Below are 17098 nucleotides of genomic sequence, written 5' to 3' on the forward strand. Positions count from 1 at the left end.
GCGGTTAGTATTCTTCATAATATGGATTTGTATGGGTATGCGCTCACTATGTGAACTCCGTAGCGTCACCGGATCGCCTCGCTCGCGGTTGCCACGCGCGGACGGCGAGTGGACCACTCGGTGACAGCCCGCTGCTTGCCGTCATAGTGACTACTAGGAATTTCGTGGACCAAGCGAGGTCCACCGTTGTCAACGCGGCGTCCACCCGTGGACCAGCTGTCGACAACGAGTGGACGTCGAAATTCTAGGTGGTGCTGGTCGGGTGCCGGGTGGCTCTAATGAGCTGTGACGTTTAATTTACACACAGAGTGCAGCACTAGTTCTTATATTTTGTTTATGCAGCTCAGATCTACCGATTATTTCTAATGCATCGCGATGATCTATCTGTACTTAGTAATTTCAAATACATTCAGTTTGTTTATATTCTAGATATTTGAACGCTTGCAAGCTAATACTGTCTAGACTTGGAATCTGTTGTAGATACTCAAACATCGTCCGAGGGAAAAAGGAATTTGATTCGTTGAAATTTGAAAAGAATAGTTTCTAGCTTTAAGAAAAAAACGATCTCGTCTTTTTATAGGGAATCTATATACTAAAGTTGCTTTCTGCCATCTGTATGTATTCTATGTAATGTAAGGTTAGATCATTTTCATGGCTCCTGTTCGGAAAGTTTAATTTTCAATTTTCATCTCTAGGGTTTTTTTTATAGTCGGCCGTGGCAAGTGGCCAGTCGAAAAGGTACCGTTGGAGGTTGGATATAAAATTCAATTTGTTATTATTCTAATTTTTTTTGTAGTATTTTACTTTCCTCACAGTCGAAATGAAAAGAAGAGTGTCTAACTCGGGTGAAATTATCCATTTCCCCTCGAACTATTGGCAATCTCACTTCGTTCCAGCGCCAGAAATATCTCGGGTGAGTTGGGTCGCTTTCCACCCTTGGTTATCAATCTACTATTAAACTATGTTAGGTATACGCAACGGATTAATGCAGTTTTCGTAACTTCGGGAAAAGTCTTCAGCCCTCGCATCCATCCGCCGCCAGCGATCCTCTTAAGAGGATTGTGTAGTGCCGATACGCGACGCGAGTTGGTATTCTTAAAATTTATATCTGTTTCACGGCGCGCTGCCTCACTCCTGGCGTCAACAACACAAACACAACATGCGCAAACTCATCCGTCCACCGTGCCTCAGGACGCCCTACACTACGTTTTCCCGTCCGTGGTCTCTATTCGAGGACTCGTCTGCTCCCGGTGGAGCGGAGCGGAGCATCGGTCTTGCGACAGACGTGGCCAGCCCAACGCCACTTCAACGAACTAATTATCTGAGCAATGTCAGTGTCAAATAATTTACGCCGTCGCTATCGAGTACGGTCACTGGTAAAATCATGGTAGTGGTACAGCTAGCTGTATGCGTAGAGTGGCGGCGGTGTGCCCGTCCCACGGGTGCGCGACGAGCCGTACACGATACGCGCAGCCCGGCCGGACGCTTACCGGCTATCTTCATGCGTAAGGTGGTGACAGAGCGGCCGTTCCGCAGTTATGCGACTAGCCGCACCGCGCAGGTCTATCAACTGCGAGTCGCGGGTCAGATCAGAAAGACACTCACCAGCTAGCTGCATGCGCAGAGTGGCGGCGGTATGCCCGTCCCAAGGGTGCGCGACGAGCCGTACACGATACGCGCAGCCCGGCCGCACCACGCAAGTCTATGAACCGGGTCGGAACGACGCTTACCGGCTATCCTCATGCGTAAGGTAAGGTGGTGACAGAGCGGCCGTTCCGCAGGCTTCCGACTAGCTGCACCGCGTAGGTCTGTCCCCTCCGGGTCGCGGGTCAGAACGACACTCACCAGCTAGCTGCGTGCGCAGTGTTGCGGCGGTGTGGCCGTCCCATGGGTGCGCGACGAGCCGTACGCGGTACGCGCAGCCCGGCCGCACTGCGCAGGTCTCCGTTACGGGGCTCGCGTGCGCAGGGATTGACCACCAGGTGGCGCTCTGAGGACGACAAAATACCTATTACTAGAAAATTAATTAAATTAGGCGTTACTTCGCGGAGGACCATATCAATGAAATTGGAATTTGTTTTACATTATGTAAGTTAATAATAATAATGGAAGTAAAGTCATAAAAAGTGCAGACAGCAAAAATAGCAGATTATTGTCGTGGCCTGGAAGTAGGCAATTGCTGGCTGAGTATGAGAATTCAACTGACGAGCTTGCGAGTCCGTTTAACTAATACGAAGATTGCTATTCCAGCCGAGACTAATAAAGCATTTCTCAAAAATGTTGAAGGAAAAAAAAACTAAATTAGAATAAACCTTTTCTCAACAAAATATATTATGACATTTAATTTTATTCCAATAAAATTTTTCATGCTTTCCCGCCTTTTTTGCATTAAAAAAAACAGCAGGTGTATTTTTTAACTGAAAACACCACAAGCTGTTTCAGATCCATTAAAAAAAGTCTGGAGTTCCAACAAAATAACTGATAGCAGCCATATAGTTGGCTGTATACGACTTGTGCCAACATTTCCATGGCCGTTTTCACTTTTTTTAAGTTTCAGACTCGACAATAATAAGTTATTGTGAGCTAGCGCGCCAGCAATCTTTTTAACTTTTTAATTTCTCGCTGACCATAAACTAGATATGCACTTAGCTTTCTGATATGTGAGGAATAATGTAAACTTTCACGGTCATTTTTGAGAAAAACTTTTATTAATATTTTTTTAACAGAAATGTATTGTTTAGTTTCAATTAAATAATGTAACACACAAAAAATTTGTACACCTAAATAAGTAAAGTAAAGACAAAAACCCAGCAGTATGTATATTTGCCGCTGGGAATCTTAAAATGTTTCATAAAATCTAATTTATTCATATTTATAATTCAATTTGTCGACATCTGAAAAAATAGGCCATAGTGCGAATCGGATTACACCAACTGGTACAAATTTGTAGGTTTGTCAAAATAGAAACGGCCATAAACAGCCGTATTATAAAAAATGTTAAGTAGCAGAGCCCCGTTTCTAAGTAAAATGTACGCATTGTCAGGTAATTTTATATTGGTTTTTGGGACCTTAATTTTATTTTTTATATTTCACTGTAGTATATTGTACTTTAGTTTTGTACCTATATGATTAGATATAGTTCTTGAGATACAGCCCTGTGACAAACAGATGGACTGTGAAGCGCCATTAATAAGGTACAGCCATCTTTGTACGAAACCCTAAAAATACCAACATATTGAATGCGAAATCAAACTGTGAATCGCATATATTACATGAATTTTATCATCGTTATATGAAAACATTAGGAGATAATAATATTCATACTTACTTGGTTTTTTGCAAAGCTTTGTTAAATTCTAAGACCGTCAGAGAGACAGACTTTAATCATACAGAGTATATTCAGACAACCTTAGTTAGAGACAATCTTAGTTAAGAAATCACCAAAGTTTAATAGTGCTCTTTAAGAATATTTTAAGTTTTAGTCACTTTTGCTGATTTCTCTTTAAAAATGCTAACAAAGTGTAGATTACAATAATGTGACCTTGTGATAGTGTTATCCATAAAAATAAACATCTAAAAACTGTTTAAATCAAGACACAAATACAACACGGATGCTTACTATTATTCACCTACCCTCAAAATTCAATTCAATTTATAACGATATGATATTATGATAGAACTGGAAATGAAAACAATAATAGTAAAATATTCATCATAATTTATTGAAAACATTAAATTACACAAAACATGGCACCATTAACAAACTGTACAGTGTGTAAGAAGAAGATTTCAAGTAAGCGTTATCTGGTATGCAGTATATGTCAACTTACATACGATTTGTCGTGCGCTAATAAAGAAAAAATCTTCAATTTGATGGACAAAGAGCGCAAAGAGACTTGGAAATGCAAAAAATGCCTTGAAGAACAAAACTTGCAGAAAAAAATAACACGTACGGAAATCACAGCAAAAAATATAGTAAAAAAAGAAGCAACCAGAACTACAAAAATACCAAAACAAGAAGTTGCCAAATCTAAACTAAAAAAAAATAACAATAATGGTTCTGCTGAAAATAATACTGTTAGAAAATTTGAAGTGTCTGTTCAAAATTCTTTTGACTCATTAACCGATGATGATAGCTCCGATAACTCTAACTTGCTTGAGAGTACGCTAAACAGAAGTTGCCCCGACCTATATATAAATGTAAATGAGCAGACAATCGAAACTTCGACAGACAACAGCACACATAGTTTACCGAACCTTCACTCACAAGCGCAAAATTTTATAATAGAAGAATTAAAAGAGCAAGTAAAACACTTGAAAAGTGACCTACAGGGGGCGGATGCGGAAATTCAAAAACTTCTCGGAGAAAATTATAAACTACAGGAAGCTTTAAGTGAGACTCGCAAGAAGTGTGACCTTTATAGAAATATGCTTCAGGAAACAGCACCAATTTCACCCATGAGTACGCCTAAAAAAAAGCAATGTGAAAAGCTCTCAACTTGTAAAATTACTCCAAAAGGCTCATCCTGCCTAAACGCGCGGACGTCAGTCAAACAAATTAATACAAAACCACCCTCCACAATCGGCGAAGAGGACTCAGCGCAATTTCAAGAAATAACGACATCGGAAGAGACCAGAGAAGAGCAACCAACCGAGTGTAAATTGTTTTTACTGAGTGGTAATAATAAAAACAAGATAACTAAATTAATAACCGATAACGATTTCTTTCAAGGCTATTCCTTTTGTCACCACATAATACCCAGGGCTGGAGTTGGGGATCTGCTGAATAATTTACAGAATAAGATTGAAGGCATGACTAAGAAAGACTACTGCGTGATTTTTGTTGGTGAAGAAGATTTCAACTATTCACAGGACTTGAACACATTGGTGCAATACATTCGTCACTCTGTAAAGGATATTTTATTTACTAACTTAATTATAACGTGTCCTACTTTTATTTCTGGAAGAATACTTTACAACGCTAGAGTGGATAGGTTTAATAATCTATTGTTCAATGACTTGAAAAATCATAGGAAAAATTTCTTTGTATATGACCCTAATGTAAATCTTACTCTTGGCATGTTTTCGGGAATCTCTGGTAGAGTGAACAACTTTGGTATGAAAAATATAATAGAAAACTTACGTTATAATATTTGTACATATCTATATAATTACTATGTAACAGAAGAAGCAAAAGTTGCACAACAATTGGTGGAGCGTCAAATTGCAAAGGAACAGCCACACATGGAACGGCGGAGTGGTAACAGTGATTTTTTTTGTCAATAATGTCACTGTATCTAATCAAATCATATGTGGACCATTGGGCAAAACGGATTCACTTGAATTGTGTTTAGAGGAGTTCAAAGACAAAAAAATGGCGCGCGTAGTGGAAGGGCGTGGTATCATTATTCTTTACCAAAACATGCAAAGTATATGGAATAAGACCCACCTCTTGCAAGAGTTCGTGGAGGAGAACTTAAATATACATATAATATGTATTTCTGAATCATGGTTAAACAAAGAAAAGAAAGATCTGCTAACCATTATTAACTTTAATATAGGTTCATTTTTCTGCCGAGAGGGACGTGAGGGAGGCGGCGTTTTAATATTAGCAAAAAACTCACTGCAAACCCGCGAGCGATCTGATATCACATCCTTATCTATACAGATGATATTCGAAATATGTGCCTTGGAAGTACCAAAATTGAACCTATTAATTATAAACATATATTTCCCAAATAGTAAAAGAGAAATCGAAACTTTCTACTTATCCTTAAATAAACTATTAAAATTAATTTCGATAAAAGACAACCATAAAAGTATTATCATTGGAGGTGACTTTAATATAGATTTCCTTACAATTAATAACGAAAAATCAAGATTGACCAATGTCATGCTTGCATACAATTTTCACCAAAGAGTAAATGGACCTACGCGTGTCACACATTCTGGTAGTTCTACATGTATTGACTTAGTATTCACCAATTTTAAATATCTGGATTCTAAACTTGAGATACGGGAACTCGGTTTTTCAGATCATAAAGGTGTTTTGATTGAGATACCCGGTATTACATCAACTTTACAAACTTGGAGAATCTGTAAAAGAGTATATAATAAGCGGAATATGCATTTATTTAAGACTGAACTGGAAACCGTAGACTGGAGTAGTATAATCACATTAAATAATAGCGTAAATGATAATTATAATATATTCAACAATACTCTGGGGAAAGTTTTGGATAAATGCATACCAAAGAAAACCCTTAAAATAAAACCTGAAAAATCTAAACTAACACCAGGATTAAGAATATCATGCCGTAATAAAAGACACTTAAAGCTATTAGTATCACAGTCGCGAGATAAAACTCTACGAACCCATTACAAAAAATACTGTAAAACACTAAAAAAAGCAATTTATACTTCAAAAAAACTTAATAATAAACGAAAATTTGAAAATTCAGACAATAAAACTAAATCAATGTGGCAAATAATAAATAAGGAAACGAATAAAAATACACAAGCAAATAAAAATAATTTGCAAATCAAATCGTCTAATGTTTTACTAAAAGATCCTAAACAGGTGGCTAATACATTTAATATTTTTTTCTCCTCTATCGGAAATTCGCTCTCGACACCTGTAACTAGGGCGCCATTAGTAAATAGAGTTAAAAATTCTTTCTTTCTAAGTCCAGTAGAACCAAAAGAAATATTTAAAATACTTAAGAATCTTAAAAATAAATCATCCTTTGGTATTGACGAAGTGCCGCCCGTTTTAATAAAATGTTGTGCTGAGATCCTAACAATTCCCTATACTAAGCTGATTAATCAATCATTTTCGGAAGGCATTTTCCCCGACGCGTTAAAGATATCCATTGTAAAACCGATACATAAAAAGGGAGATATCACAGATGTAAATACCTACCGGCCTATAGCCCTACAACCAACGTCGGCAAAAATATATGAGACCGCAATGATAAAACGTCTTTATCCTTTCTATGAAAAATTCAAAATTCTCAACGAAAATCAATATGGCTTTAGGAAGAATCGCTCTACAACTCTGGCGCTCTATAAATATGTTCAACAGATTCTCAGCGCAATAAATAACAAAAAATATGCTATTGGCCTCTTACTCGACTTGAGTAAAGCATATGATAAAGTAAATTACGAAATTTTGTTAGATAAGCTGTATAATACAGGTATTAGAGGCACTGCCCTGAAATGGTTCAAGTCGTATTTTACGAATCGATTCCAATATGTAGACATTAAAAATTCAGACTTTGACAGGCGAATAGTTCAACATATCAGATCTGATCGAGTCCCTGTCACAGGCTCAATACCCCAAGGTAGCATATTGGGATGCTTACTGTTTCTGATATACGTTAATGATCTTCCAGATGTGTTGACAGAGCATTGCACGCTCTTCGCAGACGATATTTCTGTGCTGTGTTCGTGTCATGACATTGGTGAAGTTGAAAATAAATTAAAAACCATTCTCGACTTAATTGCTAATTGGTTGGGAGATCACAATTTAGAGCTCAACCTTAGTAAAACAAAAATTATTCAATTTAAACCTCGGCAAAGACTTGCACTGCCTATAAGTTTCGAATATCATAATACAAAACTTGAACATGTGAGTACAGCGACTTTGTTGGGAATGGATCTTGACACTGGTATGAATTGGAAGTCGCATATTCAAAGAATATCAAAAAAGTTATCTTCTTTTATCTATGCTCTTAAACACCTTAAACGCGCTACGGATTTTAAAACAGCCCTTACAGCGTATTATGCATATGCCTATTCAAGGCTATCATATGGTCTTGTGTTGTGGGGCAACTGTGTTGATGTAGACAAAATTTTTATACTTCAAAAAAAATGCATCAGGATATTGGTGAATATTGATCAAATGGATTCTTGCCGGCCCTATTTTGTAAAGCATCAGATACTTACTCTTACCTCCATGTATATATTAGAGTCGTGCAAATTTATCAGGAAAAATATGGACATGTATTCTGAATTAACAAATAATAAGCGAAACAATCGAAACCTTAATAAGCTTAAAATACCATCTACTACATTAAAACTTGTGTCCTGTAGCCCTCATCACATGACCATCAAAATGTACAATCACCTACCGAATTCCTTGAGGAACCTGGAGAGATATAATTTATTTATTAAGCAATTAAAAATATTCCTAGTGAACAAGTGTTACTATAGCTTGAACGAGTTTTTTAATGAAGATTATTCTTAGTTAATTGTCTTATGAAGTGTGTAATTTAACCAAATATTGACATGAAATGAATAATTCAGCTATATAGTGTTATACGAAATGCTTAGAGGCGTTTAGAATTTGTATAATAATAATATGAAGCCCTAGTCCTAGAATATAAATTTATGTTATGTTAGGTTATGTTGCCATGCCCTTGCAGGGTGTCACATGTGTACTACTTAATTATATTATATTTCCACCTTTAAATTGTAATGTGACTTGCAATAAACGATTCTAATTCTAATTCTAATTCTATTACTCCCAGTATTGTCTTGCAATTCTGAATAAAGACGTGGTTTTGATTAATTTTTTTATCTCTTAAATTGAACTCATATGAACTTGATACACTTTTGACATGAACCCTTTCTCGTTGTAGATAGTCGCACCATTCGATTCCCGACCCACCGTAAAAGGTTCTCACAGGTTATCACTATGACAAAAGGTTCCACAATGGATCACGATTCAATGAGGGCTATCGTTTTTTGTCTCACTAGATGGCGCACTGTTGCGTGAGGTTTTGAAGTATGGCTTTCAAAGTCTGTTATTACAGGCGTGAAAACAAAGTTTAGATTAAAATCATATTTTACACACCTTAAAACCGTAGCATAAAAATATCGAGCATGCCACAGTGTTGCATGCATAGTCCCCGTTTTGTTCGGAAAAAAGAGAGGACAAAGATTTCCGAAAGACAAAACAGTCTCAAAACACAGACATTCATTGCCCCGGAACGCATATTTGCCATAATAAATTTCAGATAAGTATTGCAAAATATTCACAAAATTATTCTAATTATAAATAAACCCGCGTAGCTCACCCAAAAACTATGAGATTTGACATTTCGTAGACCTCACGCTACACTAGTGCCTCTAGTGGCGAATTCATACGCGATAGCCCTCATTGGTTCGAGTGTACATATCTGCGGTTATTCGGGAACCATTACTGGAAGAGGCCAAATATTTACAACTTGTAAAAGATTTTGGTAATGTAATTGGTCACTTTTACTGTCAATTTAGAATTTAGGTTCCGGAAAATTAGGTGCGACGGCCACCGAAGCGATCAGGAGTGTTGATGCACAAATGGGACCACAACGCGCAAGCCAAGCGAAGCGAACGAAGCGAGTTTGTGTTAAAATATTATACTTAGATAATACGAGTATTGGTATTTATCTTATAGTTAATATTTATCTTGGTGGAACAAAGCATGCAAGCATCCCTTAATGAAGACAAGGAACTGCTTACCCCAGGAATGTTGTATTCATAACACATGGTCATTCTGCAGTCCACTGTGTCGGTGTCGCTGTGGACTTCCAGGGAGTAGTCTCTAGCTGGAGGACCTGCAACATAAACGTATAATAAGCTTACGATTTGTCGTTTCCAGCCAAATTCATTGAATAAAATGGGAGGGGTAAGTATAATCTACTGGGTGTTATGATGGCTAAAACAATTTTTATATGACAGTAACCAAGAGTAACCAGTATATTGGCTATCGATATTTTTACTCAGTCGATATTTTAATTTAATCAATCGACATTTCAATCTTAGATTACCCCCTGGTTATCTAAGTTGTAAATGTAAACATATTTGAATGTCGAAAATTAAAATATCGCACATACAAATCTGCTTTATTTATTGTTCCTTTCTCTTAAAAGCGTTTATTTTACATAATCTAGTGGGCATAGTTCTAACCTAACCGAACCAAATATTTTGGGTAATTCATGTTCGATAGGTTAGGTTATGTTAGTATTGCGTCAAGGCGCGAAGCGCCTCGTCTGAGCGGAATAGGAGTTCCGCGAAGCGGAGCTCCGTCGACCCCGTCACGTGATAGTTCATACATAGGATATTCGATACGCTGTATGTTCTTCGATATTTATATCTTTCGATGTCACGTTTGTAGATAAATATATTTTCGATATTTCGATACAGTCGATATTTTAATTTTCGATATTCAAATATGTAACCACCAATAGCTCGCCCGCCCAATAATTCACATTAAATATCGTCTACTCCGATCAACGATTAGTCTATCAACACTACGATAACATCCCAATATCATCCATAACCCAAATAATCATTTTGCAGCCTTCAAGCGGTACGTAAATAGTGATTTATTATTTTGAACAGATAAAAGACAGATTCTAATGTGTAAATTTAGAAACATACGCCAAAACAAACCCAGCCGTTTCATCTTGCGTAAAGGTACAGAGCGCGTACCTATGAAAAACAATTGAATGTGGTTTTAGACGATGGGTTGATTTAATGTGTTTTGATGTATTTTATATGAAAATGAAGTTTGAATATGATAGAACGGGGCTGATAGATATTTAGGCCGCATTATGTGCGCAAAGACTACGAAATTATGTCTCATTTTAGAAAAGACCACTGTGTTTTGAGCTAAAAACGTGAAATTTTTATCGTACTAAAAAGTTATACGAGTATGTTCATTTTGGCGGCTTAGTACCTATGTAACTAAATACTACTTTAGATAATTGTTAAATAATGAATTTTTGCAGCAATGACGGTTTTTCGACATCCGAAATATCGCTAGATGGCATTAGTATCGTGATGTAAGTACGTATGACATTCGCGTCGCGCTCGTGATTGGTTACGTAGGCTCTGAATTTTGCGCGCGGCTATTGACAGATTGTAAGAGTAACAAACAAACACTCATTCACAAACTTTCCCACATGGTTTTATCAATTGCCTCTCAATTAGAAGATGGTACAGTCGCCATCAAATATTTCGGAGCGGCCAAGGTGATCAAAAATATCTAAACATGAACTCTAGTACCTTAACAATAGAGTGCATGAGCAGATATTTTTGACCATCTTGGCCACTCCGAAATATCTGATGGCGACTGTATAATAAAAGAAAAGAAATAAAGAAAACATTTAATCGTGACAACGGTTCTGACGGTCTCGAATCGAGCTCAGGCTGTGATTTTTAACCCCCGCCGCAAAAAGAGGGGTCTTATAAGTTTGACCGCTGTGTGTGTCTGTCTGTGGCACCGTAGCTCTTAAAAGGGTGAACCAATTTGAATGCGTTTTTTTATTTTACTTTCTTAGTTTTTTTTACTTGTTTTATTTTATTTTATTTAATATTACTGCGTGATCGCTGGGCAATTTGATAACAAATGATTTTTTGGCAACCGAAGTACATATATGATTCATTGAATCTGAAAGCGTAGGTGCGACGACGAGCGTAGCGAGGAGGGGCGTGTTAGGTTCAATTGTGACCAAAACAAGCACGACCCGAGCCAGCGAGCGAAGCGAGTCTCTTTTTTATTGTTCTGTGGAATTCTACCATTATAAGTAGATTAACTTACTTTACAGATTTCGATAGATATTGAATTTCATAGGTAAGTACCTAATGAATCTATAAAGCGAATAAACTTTACCTAAAAATAATCCTAATGAAACATGATTGTATTTTTATTACTCTGCCCAATAGGGAATATACATTATGTATAATGCCCGGCCAATTTAATTAATTGAATAGTTTTTATCAAATTGCTATCTCATATTGGTCATTTTTCATAATGCCCGGGCATTTATTACTATATTATTATACGAGATGATGCTGTTAGTGATAGGGTTACCTGAAGAAGGTAGCCACGAGACGTTGAACATCAGCTCGTGGTCGGAGGCCGGGAGGGGCCGGGGCTCCGCGGCCAGCTCTCGAGGGAGGCCCGCATGCAGCACCGGATACAGAGGGTCTGGAGGGCCTGGGTCATCCTCCTGTGGAAGAATCACACTTTAGAATAAAAATACTTATGTAGTTTAAAAATCTCATAAACACGTTTTAATGTATAAATTTCAGCTGTCTAGTTATCTTTACTGTTTTTTGAGAAATAACCTAGTGACGGATGTGTGGACAGTATAATTAAAGCTAGGGACACCCTTATCCCACGTACGCAACGTATGCAATGCATTATGAAATCTGGACCATGATATTTATATGCTTAGAAACATATTTGTCATACGCAACCTATGTTTCTAAGCATACAAATATCAGGATCCAGATTTCATAATGCATTGTATACGTTGCGTACGTGGGATAAGGGTGTCTCTAGCTTAAGAAGGTTTCGTTTGTCACCTTTGGCACTGAACCTTTTAAACAACGATTCTCCAACATTATGTCATTTGAGCCATTAAACAACCATTTAGCTTTTTTTATTAACCGCTCAAAAATCTTTCATCGTCGCTTGAAATTATTTCACCCTTTTTTAAGCTTCAAAAGGGTTTACTGAAGGCAACAAAAGGTTTTAGGGTTTTGTTAAACAGGTGGCTTTTAGGAGTGCCTACTACGAAAAATCTATTATCATGAAGTCCTTCATGATAATCTTCAACCTTTTTTTTTCTCTATATTGAGGATCTCTTTCCAACTTGAGAGCTTTTTGGAATCAGGAATATTTTTCAGTAGACGTTTGGGTTAGTTTGTCTGAACTCCCCTAAGGGATGGGATTATTGTCGTCAGAGTTTTAGATTCAATGTATTAGTGAAGCTTTGCAGGGCCGTCTTTCACCTGTTAGAGGCCCTGGGCACAACATACTGCATGTATTCGGTAGGTAAGCTAGATTTTCTGGCGAGAGTGGAGTAGCTATCGGTTATCGTTTGGTAATGGAATAGGAACTAGGGGGCCCCAATCCATCGCGGGGCCCTGGGCACGTGCCCAGTGTGCCCAGTGGGGAATAGGGGCCTGACGCTTTTTTATGGTAAACTGCAACCGATAATAATGAAGAGAGATTTATCTATTGTGGCGTGTGGTTGCGTACTACGAGTAGTTGATACCTTTTAAAAGGTCTTTACAGATAATGTTTGCGGAATAAGGGACGTTTATTTCAATTCTGAAGGCACAGGCCAGCATGCGGAATTCCGAATTAGAGAAAAGTTCGAACGATAAACTACTGTCCGGGTGTGGTAGGTCCATAGATTTGTATGGATTTACTGTGCGTTCGAAATACTGAATCGGAATTACGAGACCTTCTTTAATGTCTTTCCTAATTTATGGACACCTTTTAACACGCAAATGCAAAATATATTGGAACAACCACGCCTCTTAGTTCAATGCTGCTTATTTTCATTGATTTAATAATAGTACAAAACCTTCAGTCCGTGCCGTGCCCGGTTTTTGGAATAGGACCTCCCGTAGGTGTCTTAAAAGGCAACTAAGAGACCAGAGGCTGTATTGCCTAACGTTTCTGGCGCTCGCGACCGCAATCAAATGACAGTTTTTGTATGCTGCCATTTCGTAATCTCCCAACCAGCAAAATCCCTCTTACAACCATCTCAAGACTATAAATTTTCACTCTAATATTGATTTTATATCATCGTATAAGCCTGGATTTGGGCACAAATTATAAGCGTATTTATTTTAACATCGTCCTAATATCAGTCTTATTGAATACTGTTCGCATTTACAATAATCTTTACAAAACTAATTTAAGCTGCCTTAGGCTAATATCGCTTTTACGTAAGTATTTTGTAAGCCTGCATAGGCTTATATTGGCCCAACGTTAGAATCTTGTGAGCCTAAACAAGCTTATTTTGATTTTATGTACGACCACACAAAATTTTGAAACATTCCGCGTGCATTATGCTCGGTGAGTGAACTGCAGCGTGGCAGAATAAAATATAGTAGTGACAAACTGAATGCAAGTATAATAATAGTAGTAATATTAATAACGTGTTTGTTATCATTGGTGGTTCTTTATGTTGCGCGGTAAGTATTTACGTTGGGAAATATTATTTACTGTAAAGTAGACCCTGTTTTACGCTTCAAATTTCATGCGCCCACTCAAATAATCAATTAAAATAGTATTTTTTATCCTCGTATATTTGTTTATTTCTATAATTGTAGTGAAAATGATGCCATTGTTATAGTTGCACTTTTCCAGCGCACTATTAGACTATTGTAAGATCATTTACTCTAATATTAGCATTCTGAATACCAATGGTACGGCCATGTTGAATTAATTTAGGGTTCCTTGCTTTACCTACATAAAACATGAACTGTTTAACCTTTACCTGATTTTATCCTAACCTGATCACTCGACTTTATAAAAACAAATATACTAAAAGTTTTTACTTTTTATTTAAGTGACAACGTTGGTGATGTAAATGGCTGAGAAGAAGATGAAAACCATAAAATCAAACAAATATTAGGAAACTGTTCACATAGGGAAATAATATAAAGAAAGTCGAAGAAGATCGAAGGCGAAGCTATCTGAGGCTTTCTTTATAATTTCCCGTGGTGAGCTTATGATGTTAAGCGGAATAATATCTGGAATGCACATTAAACGTTCCAAAATATCATTCAGACTTCATTAAGCTACTATGCCAATACATTCCTATCCTAGAGACAACTCACTAATGTGTACTGTCTCTTTGTTTGTTTGAAGCAGTTGTTCGTGCATCCTTTGGTAGAACATTATTTAATCTTCTGTTTAAAATACATAGCAATCCATTTACGTTTGCACGTGGTACATTAAAGTTTAACGCCCATTTTTGTAAATCACTTTTTAAGGCAAAATCTTTTTCATAATCGGTTTCGTCCTCGGTCGAAGATTAATTTTCACTGACATGATCTATGTCACAGACTGAATCTCTGTCCTCTATATCGACTTCTTGCATGAAATTAAATCCTGCAGAACCCTCACCAATATTTTTCTCAACACTAACTCGTCTGGTGTTTTTATGTTATGTCTGACATTCTTACAAAAGCCTTTATCAAAACCATTATAAAATCAAATGAACTAATATCATTCTAATATCTTACTAAACTATTGCTATTGATCTTATAATAGCTTTAAACAAGATCAAAAAAGTATACGCTTATAATGTTCTTATGTTATGCTGATATTAGTCTGACATTCTTACAAGAGCATTTATCAGGACCATTATAAAATCAAATGAACTAATATCATTCTAATATCTTACTAAACTATTGCTATTGATCTTATAATAGCTTTAAACAAGATCAAAAAAGTATACGCTTATAATGTTCTTATGTTATGCTGATATTAGTCTGACATTCTTACAAGAGCATTTATCAGGACCATTATAAAATCAAATGAACTAATATCATTCTAATATCTTACTAAACTATTGCTATTGATCTTATAATAGCTTTAAAAAAAGATCAAAAAAGTATACGCTTATAATGTTCTTATGTTATGCTGATATTAGTCTGACAATCTTACAAGAGCATTTATCAGGACCATTATAAAATCAAATGAACTAATATCATTCTAATATCTTACTAAACTATTGCTATTGATCTTATAATAGCTTTAAACAAGATCAAAAAAGTATACGCTTATAACGTTCTTATGTTACGCTCATATTAGTCTAACATTCTTACAAGAGCATTTATCAGGACCATTATAAAATCAAATAAACTTAGAGAATGGTGCTATAAGAACAGATATTCTCAAGTACAATGAGTCTTCGTAAATGTTATTGTAGGAGTAAGAGGCTTATAATAGTATTATAAAATGAGCTTATATACATATATGAGCCTAGGTTATAAGATAGAGAGTTCTTGAGTCTGTACTAGCTTATCTAAGGCTAATATAAGAGCAGTAACATGTTCCAAAACAATTATAAGAGTGCTATAAGCCCACCACTCTCATAAAGTGCGCAATCCAAGACTTTTTTGCTGGTTGGGCTGTCATTTCATTGTCATTTCATTGACCGTCTTCTTTCTGAAGCTTTAGCTTAAGGTAACTCCGGTCATGAGTTGTTTCAGCCTGTAACAAGTACTAGGTACTCTTCAACCATGTTTACGTCTTAGTATTTGGGCTGAAAAAACACTCTATTTCCGTGCACCGCATGGATTTTACAACGGTGTATATTTTGCTTTGTTCGGTTTAGTACGATTTAATCCAAACAACGTAAGTAATCAATTAATTAAAACTTTAATATTGCTGTTGAAACTTTGGGTCCGTGGAGTTCGGACGCTCACAAACTTTCTGGTTGAATAAAAAAAAAATATTACCAATGACAATAGGGCTGGTGCATTTCTCGCCTAACGTATTGGACTCACGATCCAACGAGGAAATGCAGCCAGCCTTATGGGCAGTCTGCCTCAGGGACAAGACTTGGGGGATTGTATATATAGTTAAGATATTTTTAGGATAGTTTAGTATAAGTACTTCAATTGTAACTTTTCAATAATGCGTTTGTTTAAATAAGACAAAACTCACATAATACCCGGGATACGGGTAGGGATGGGTGTGTCCGGGAATTATCCTCAGCCCGGTATTCCCGGGTGCCCTAGTCGGGAATGCGTCTTGTAAAGCCAGACACCACGTGGCAATTCCAGATAACACAAACACTCTAAGAACAGGCACTCTCGCGCACATTTTGATCGTTCCACACAAATCAACACTAAATCGCTTGCTTACACTTGTACATAATTCACTGTACCCAATATCTATCACACGTTATTCTTAGTTCAGTTTGAGGCAAGGACGTATTAGTGTTTATTCAAATTTACTTGATCAAAATAGCTGTTTTATGATTACGTTATAAACAACTGGATTTATCAATATTCCTGTCCAATCTGGTGATAATAGGCGTTCCGCACTCGTTTCACGACGCTGATGTCAATCGGATATTGGAGATTAGATATATGAATTGCGCGATCACCGAATCACTCGAACAGTGCCGTGACAATACCAACCGGTTAAATGTTCATAGAATGATCTAAATTTAATAGAATGCCTTATCGTCTATTGGAACCCTTTGTGGACGATTGTCCCTTTTAAATTCTCGTAAATGTATGTGTCATTTTGTAAATCTGTGACGCACTGAGCGTAGTCATTAAATTCTAA

At 36.8% G+C, this 17098-nt stretch overlaps 2 protein-coding genes across 2 annotated transcripts in view; both read right to left on the bottom strand.

Annotated features, from left to right (window-relative positions):
* The window catches only part of LOC141437291 (uncharacterized), a 218060-nt gene that overhangs the window by 179560 nt on the left and 21402 nt on the right, over window positions 1–17098 (bottom strand). The gene's annotated exons all lie outside the window — the stretch shown is intronic.
* LOC141437093 (uncharacterized) lies at window positions 1103–16848 on the bottom strand. The gene is made up of 5 exons (XM_074100319.1): window positions 16469–16848; window positions 11861–11999; window positions 9505–9599; window positions 1846–1990; window positions 1103–1134 (listed from the first exon to the last, which is right to left on the bottom strand). The coding sequence occupies exons 1-5, from the start codon at window positions 16625–16627 to the stop codon at window positions 1103–1105; spliced, it is 570 nt and encodes a 189-aa protein (XP_073956420.1). The 5' UTR covers window positions 16628–16848.

This window comes from Choristoneura fumiferana, chromosome 17 (genome assembly GCF_025370935.1).
Source record: "Choristoneura fumiferana chromosome 17, NRCan_CFum_1, whole genome shotgun sequence".
Lineage (NCBI taxonomy): Eukaryota > Metazoa > Arthropoda > Insecta > Lepidoptera > Tortricidae > Choristoneura > Choristoneura fumiferana.

Coding starts and splice junctions, on each gene's coding strand:
- LOC141437093 (XM_074100319.1), bottom strand. CDS start 16,627: ATGTGCGCGAGAGTGCCTGTTCTTAGAGTGTTTGTGTTATCTGGAATT. Junction 12,000..16,468: donor ACCCGTATCCCGGGTATTAT/GTGAGTTTTGTC, acceptor ATTCTTCCACAG/GAGGATGACCCAGGCCCTCC. Junction 9,600..11,860: donor CTCGTGGCTACCTTCTTCAG/GTAACCCTATCA, acceptor TTTATGTTGCAG/GTCCTCCAGCTAGAGACTAC.